We start from the raw sequence: 7303 nt of genomic DNA, 5'->3' as shown, positions 1-7303 counted from the left end.
CTCATCAAGTACAAGGGGGCACCTTATTTGGGAGCTTCAAATTTACTTGAAAAGATAAAAACATTTCTCTTCTTGCTCTGCATAATCAGTAGGGAGAGTTCAGCTCTTGGAGAGAGGGGAGTATGTATCACCATCCACCTGCTGGGAAGGACTTCTTCCCAGCTGCCTTAGAAATCCATCTCCACCCCCACTATGGTAACCCATTTCCATTGGCTCCTTCTGTGTTAGAAACACCCTAAAAAACAATCTCCCTTGATTTATTGAGCCCTGGGGCAGAAGGAGTTTCCAGAAGCCTTGAGAGTGGAGCAACACCAGAATTGATTTAAATCAGGATGTTGCTACTTCTGGGCATCCACATGTGTTTGTATATACACACCTAATAAGAAACCAAAGTTTTTACTTTACAATGTGTGAATACAATATAGCTTAAACCTCTAACAGGGAAGTCCATTTATGTGGTCATATTGTGTTTACTGTGGGAGCACCCACCCTGCTGCCACCCAGTGCAGGGTTCACAAGCTCTCTCCAGAACCACAGCAAACTTCTGCTCCTGGCATCAGGTGCAGGAAAGAGTAAATGCCTCCTCCTACCCCCTTCTTGAACCAGCAGCTCCTTTCTAGTACGTTCAGACTCCACAAGGGCCCTGAATGGCCAGTTCCTTTTTGTAAGGCATATAGCGGGTGGAAAGAGCACCTGTGGGAAGGAGACCTCCTTGGAGTTCCTTCTACCTACCCAGGGTCATTTCCCAACCACTCCTAACCTAAGGAAGGTGCTGACACCTTCCATGTATCTTGGGAGGTGCTTCTTGGACAACTAGGATTAGAGGACCAGAAGAATCGAGCCATTAACCTGGTCAACATTTTTGGAGGTTATTAAATACCAGGCATGAAAAACAACCGATGTCACAGTTAAGGAGAACCAGAATTACTAGGCTTCTTTATGTGTATTTTACATTTAAGAAGGGATTTTATTTTGGACTGAATATGGGAGAAGGTACTAGAACCCTAGAACCTTTTGGTTGCTTAAGATCTGAAAGCCTCTGAGATGTTCAAGTCTGAAGGTCAGCCTTCCTAGTGGGCAGCAGTCTCCTTTTACAGAACAACTTCCACTGGCAAGAAAAGGGCCTCTTGGGGGATGCTGTCCTCCAGAAGAAGCTGAGAAGGAAAGACAATTCCTGGGAGAGCCTGACTCAGCTTGCAGGCTAAGACCTCACAGGGCCATCACCACAGGGAACAGGATGGATGCCAAGATAATAAAATATTCAAAGATAGATTTGTTTGGGGAGTGTCAAAAGAAAAGGAGGAAGACCTGGTGGGAGAGAGAATAAAGAATGTTCTAAGAGAGGCATGCTTAGCAGTCTGACCCCCAACTCAAAATGATTTGAAAGAACAGATGGAAGAGGGAGCATATTTTCATGCAGGATGGCATTTCTTGGGTATTCATATGCTGCACTACATGATATGCTATCCATTTCCTCAAGTTCAAGATATAAATAAAATGAAGAATGTGCTCAGCTATTTGCCAGCAAGTTTCCTTAGATCACTAACACTGGTGAAAAAACAGTGGGAGAACCAAAACTAAGAAAAATCCAGCATGACTCCTGTGACCCAGGGGCTGCTTTTCCCTAATAGAACAGTCATTATTTTCTTCTTAAGCATATGTGTGTGATCATGAAGCAAAAAGAAAGGAAATTATCAATGTGCCACTTTAGAAACTCAACAGTTGCTGGCTCTTCCGTTTTATGGATGTTCTTTTGAATATACGTATTTACTATTAAGCTAATCCTCAAATATTTGCAATGGACAATAATTCTAGATAACAGCTTTATTTAAAAAAAAACCCACAAGTTCAACTTGACACAGAACAGAGATGAAATTGCTGTCAAACATAAAAATGGGAATTGAATTGCTTCTTCTTAGATGGATCTTTCACATTGACTTGACCATATGGACACTGAAATGAAGTAAAACAAATTAAATCAAATGATTTAGAAATCATCTTGGAAAAAGTACACTTCTCATGGTGGAAAAAAAGGAGACTGCTAACAATGTTATTTAGATCATTAGATATACCAAGTCTTGCAGACTAAGGAGAATGGCAACCTTGTGCAAATGGTCTTAATTAGGGTTGAAGAACCATTTCCTAAGTATATCCTTCCAACTTCAAAAATTTTACTGTCAAACCCCACTCTTAGAAAAGTTTTGGGTACACAATTTACACAAAGTTCTTTTGCATTTGATTAGAAACAGTTCATGGCACAGGTAGGCACATACATAAAAGTGAAGACTGACTTTTAAAACACTGGGTACAATTAATACATGCATTTAGTGTCCATTCTTTAATCAGAAAGTGGGCTACTTAAAGGAAATAACACATTCTTGCAACAAAACATACAAAGTGTTCTGTAAACAGATGTTATTGTTTATAACCTTAAACCAGTAACAATGTACCTCAATGGTATGCCTTTCAATAGAAAAAAAACAAAACAAAAAAAACAAAACAAAAACAAACCTTATTTCTTCTTTGCTCATACTACAGGAAAGAATAGTTCATTCATTGTGATCATTAAACCTAGACACATATCTATTGAAACAAGACTATTAGGATCTACAGCACCAAATTTGGAGTAATTTAGCTTTGTGGTTATCTTAAACATTGACTAGTAAAAAAGGGAGAATGGAAAGAGGGAGGGAAGGAAGGAGAGAGGGAGAATGTAAGGGAAGGTCTGGGGAGAAAGGGAAAAGAGGGAAGGAGGGAGGGAGGAAGGGAGAGAAGAAGGAAAGGAATCACTAGAGCTCCAGTACTGGACAGCTGCATGCCAAGGGAAGGGTTGACTGAGAAGCAGGGAAGAAAGAAGGGAAGAAAGAAACCTTTATCATTTGAAGGAGATGTGCCTCTCTCTTAATGTTGGGCAAATTTCTGTTTATTAAATGGAAATAAAGAAAATGCTTTCTGGGTTCTGGTTTGCAACATTCTGGCTTCTCCTCCTATCCTCTGTGCCTGTCTAATGAATACAACTTATTTGAGACTTCATGGAAGTTTCCTTTTAATGAAGCGTTCCCATGAATTCAAGTCATAGCATTTTCAGGAGCTGATGCTTGCAGTGAAATGTCATAAAATTCCATTAACTTTAAAGGTCCTGTGTTGGTACTAACTGCTCCATTGTCCTTTGCTAAAATAGCTCGTGAAAGGCACACTGCAAGTCCATTTAGCTTTTTTATTTGACTTGTTGTTCAAATAATAGGTATTTATGAAGTTACAGAAGCTCAGCGAACTACTGGGGTAATTGGAGAATTGTTACTCACATGTCTACAGGCAGAACCACAGCAAGCACCTCTCTGCAAGTGGGCCAGCCTCGTGAGCACCACATAGCCAGTAGCTGGATCAACATAGTTTAGCTGGCCAGCCTGAAGAGTAATAAAACCATTCATTAATCTTCACTAATGTTCATCATATCTCAATATTAGTTCTACTCCCAAACCCTGCAAAAATAAAAAAAGCAATATTCCCAGCAATGTTAGTGACACTTGCAATTAAGGACTGAATGCATTTCAGCATTATTCACAATCTATGTGATTAAAGGAGAAAATACACAGTTGGAGTAAAATGAGACGTTGATGGAAAAACAAGAAGTCTTCTGTATCCAATAACTATGTAGCCACCACTCTTGTATTTTTCATTCAGTTTCTAGGTAACAAGCTTAATAACAGGTGATTTAGATGATTTTAAGAGCTTAAGAGGCTGAAAATGAACTTCACTCAGAAGTTGCTGTTGCAATTTCAGTACTTACAATATGTGGATAATGATTTAAACTTACAGAAAAGGTGCTAATCAAAACCACCAGCCCTCACAGAAAACAGTTACCTTTGCTATTATTGAACACTTTTCTATACTTCACAATGTGTTGCTCCACTGCACCTTTTACACTATTTTTTCCCAGTGTTTAGTTCTATTTTTAAATGAAAAAAAAGTTGGAAAATGTATTGTTTTACCATATTTAACACTCACTGCTTTAGCAAGTTTGATCAAAAGCAACTTTTAGTATAACTGCTTCCAATGTCAAGAAGAATGTATTCCACCTACATTCAAATGTGATTAAAAAAATTAAGTCTCCAAAGCACTGCATGTAAAGGTACAGGTAAATTATAACTTATCTCATGGACTTGCATCACAAGATAATACTCAGCCTCGAGATTTTACAGGGAAGCCTCCTCATTGGCTGTTATGTAACACTGTTATCAGGAGTAATTTGATCTATCACTCTTGCACCAAGACTTTCCATTAAAATATGCATGAAGCCAACATGTCTTCTGGCACACATTTTTATATTACTCAGACAACCTCAGTTGTTCAGTGTCTTATTTAATGGCTGTACAACTTATTGTGGTTGAAGTTTAGTAAAGTCTGAAACAAAAAGAAAATTTCAAGTGTAGTTTCCCTCTAAGGCATTCCTGCACAGAGATCAAGGCCATTAGAATAGCACTCAGGAGGCAGACACAGGCAAAAAGGATCGGGTAAGACCCAAAACCAGTCTCAGGAGGCTCCCAAATCCTCTGGGGCCACAGGAAACCAGGAGCCCTAAACTCTGCTTTAGAATGGACTTCACTTTTTTCTTTTTCTTCCCTCCCTGCCTCCCTCCCTCCTCTATTTTGTTGTTGTTGTTTGTTTACAAAGCTCATGTTTAGAGACTAGGGAGAAAAATAAAACATTGCAAAGTTGACAGCAGTCTTTACTTTCCATAGCTTCTGAGTGCTTTCTGAGGGCAATCATCTGGCAACTGGATGCGTAACAGGTTGCTCCTGCACATGTGCTCTCTGGCTTCCTGTGTGGACTAAGCACCTCTGAGCTTGCTGACTGCCCATACACACTTAATTTGTCCTCTGAAAATGGGCCTGAGATAATGGTGGCAACAAAGATGAGGCAAGAGTGCTGACAGTTTGACTGGAGAGCAAGATGCTCAGTGAAGCACATCAGCAGTGGGAGAAAGGAAGAGAGCTATCTGCCTTGAGGCGTAGACAGGGGCCATTGTGAGGGAGCTGTGATTTGTGGAAAAAGAGAAATAACAAGCTTGTTATTGGGTTTACTTATGGTCTCCTGGACAGTCATGTAACCTGTGATACCGACATTGATGAAACAAGTGTGGATTCCCCCAGAGAGAATAAGTTCCTTTCTTTCCCCATGCTGATTGAACTTGTCTTTACATCCCGCTGCTGTTTGCTTTGCAAACGATGAAACTTCTTTTATCCACCATAGTTGGATGGGAACAAACTGCATCCATTATATTTAAAATAAAAGCATAAACATGGGCAATCACATGCTGCTAATAATTTTATTTCAACACCTGAAAGGATCAGACAGTGGATTCTCTGGGCATAGTACTGTCAACGGGGAAAAAAGTCAGTCTTAGGCAACTTTTAAGATTTTCCTCTCCACATCTGGTTCAAGTTCACCAACTCACTCATAGTTCTATCAAGTACTGGCCGCACACAAAACTGAATATATAAAGAAGGGTTAGATATCATTTTAGAACTTATTTTTTCTTATCATTCTTTCATAAAGGAAATAAAATAGAAATAATGCTACTTTCAAACTCTCGTGGTCTGAGATGTTAGAAAACTGAAGGGAGATGATAAATTTAGATACTGGTGGTAACAAACAAATGTCAAAGGTGCAAACGAGAATTAAACGTTTTATCCTAGGCTGCCTAGAGAACTTGCCTGATCGTAATTTCCTCTGTTTACTTGGACTGGAGGCCAAGGCCCAGGGGGCAGTGGGGAAAATAAAAAATGTGTCTTTTTTTAATCACAAAAAGATCACCGGGTGGCAAATGGTCAAGTGATCATGTAGATGCAACATATTTATACAATACAACAAACTTTTTCTATGACTGCTCAGGTCTTCAACCTCCATCAGTTCCTTAACTTGCCTTTTCCCCACCCACACACTCAGGCACACAGTGGAGCGCGCACGCACACAGATCCAAGTGTTTAGCTGGGACGCTAATCAGAAACTGAGCCCCACTCTCACTCAGGACAGACACCCGGTAAACCCTTTGTCCGGAACGGAAAAGAACGGTCAGGTTTCTGGCGGGACGTCGAGGCGCGAGCGCTAAGAGGACGTGCAGGGCCTGAGGCCAAGGACCAAATGGCGGCCTAGAAGCCAGGGGCCACGCGCGCAGGCGCAGAGGCCGTGGGGCGGACGGGCGGGCGAGCAGGAGCGGGCCTCACCGCGCAGGCGGTTGCGTGCAGCTCCACTATGTGCTGCTCGGCCGCAGTTAACGCTTCGCTTCCCGGAAGGCCTTCCGGCCTGCTTTGCGAGCGGGGCGTAGAGCCGCCGCGGGCTCCCTCCGAATCTGAGCAGAGCGCTAAGCTGAGCAGCTGCCCGCAGTCTGCAGTCCGAGGCGATGGCCGTCGCAGCGCAGTGCCCGCCAGCACCCGGATCCGCCCGGCCGCCATGGCGTCTGGCTCCGGGCGGTGAGTCGGAGCGAGGGGCGCGGCCCTCCGAGCTCCCGCCCCCAGGGAAGGCGGGCTGCTGAACCCTGGCCCTGCCTCCTTCCCGGTCCTCTGGTGAGAACATCACAACTGAGGACCAGAATCGCCTATGCCCCTTCCTGCTCTTGCAGTCTAAGCACTTTCTTCTGAGATAAAAGGGTGCACTTTTCCCCCCTCGTCTCCCTAGACGAGATTCAGCAGAATCATAAATGTTTAAAAAAAAAGGGGGGGGGGCCTGGAGAGATGGCTCAGCCGTTAAGAGCACTGCCTGCTCTTACAGAGGACCCGGGTTCAATTCCCACCACCCACATGGTGGCTACAAACCCGTCCTCAACTCCAGTTCCAGGGGAGTCCGAAGTCCTCTTCTGACCTCCGGGGCATTGCACCATACGGGTGCACTCAGATACATGCAGACAGTACATTCATGCACACAAAATAAAAATATTAAAAAAAAGAAACCAGGAAGTTAGGTTTGTTAGCACCGTACTCTTTATATAGAAAAGATTATGTGTTTACTGTGTGAAGGCAATAAAAGTTGGAAACAACCTTGGTAGCTTAATTCTTTGACCCACAACAGAATTAAAGTTAAGCTGAAGTCTCACACTAAGAAAAGGTGCAATTTTCTTGTAGCTAAGTATTTGCAAAATCCAAACTAAAATTATGCTTCCTGTCTGAAAGATGAGAGTTATACTGCTACCCCTACAAAATTAAATTTGAGAAAATTAGCACAAGCCCAGGAGGTAATTTCACATGTTAGAATTAAATTAACACCACCCCCAGTCTGGATTTCCAGAGAAGGGGAGTTGAAGAGT

At 42.4% G+C, this 7303-nt stretch overlaps 1 protein-coding gene across 1 annotated transcript; it reads right to left on the bottom strand.

Moving 5' to 3' along the window:
* Window positions 1–1815: 1815 nt before the first annotated feature.
* CUNH1orf53 (chromosome unknown C1orf53 homolog) lies at window positions 1816–6508 on the bottom strand. Its single transcript, XM_008830251.3, has 3 exons — window positions 6228–6508; window positions 3306–3407; window positions 1816–1953 (listed from the first exon to the last, which is right to left on the bottom strand). The coding sequence occupies exons 1-3, from the start codon at window positions 6453–6455 to the stop codon at window positions 1882–1884; spliced, it is 402 nt and encodes a 133-aa protein (XP_008828473.1). The 5' UTR covers window positions 6456–6508; the 3' UTR covers window positions 1816–1881.
* Between the last annotated feature and the right edge of the window lie 795 nt (window positions 6509–7303).

This window comes from Nannospalax galili, unplaced genomic scaffold (genome assembly GCF_000622305.1).
Source record: "Nannospalax galili isolate Female #2095 unplaced genomic scaffold, S.galili_v1.0 scaffold113, whole genome shotgun sequence".
Classification (NCBI taxonomy): domain Eukaryota; kingdom Metazoa; phylum Chordata; class Mammalia; order Rodentia; family Spalacidae; genus Nannospalax; species Nannospalax galili.
Note: the sequence above shows the minus strand (reverse complement) of the source record. Positions and strands in the feature narration are given on the sequence as shown.

Coding starts and splice junctions, on each gene's coding strand:
- CUNH1orf53 (XM_008830251.3), bottom strand. CDS start 6,455: ATGGCGGCCGGGCGGATCCGGGTGCTGGCGGGCACTGCGCTGCGACGG. Junction 3,408..6,227: donor TGCACGCAACCGCCTGCGCG/GTGAGGCCCGCT, acceptor ATTACTCTTCAG/GCTGGCCAGCTAAACTATGT. Junction 1,954..3,305: donor GTGGTTCTGCCTGTAGACAT/GTGAGTAACAAT, acceptor ACTTCATTTCAG/TGTCCATATGGTCAAGTCAA.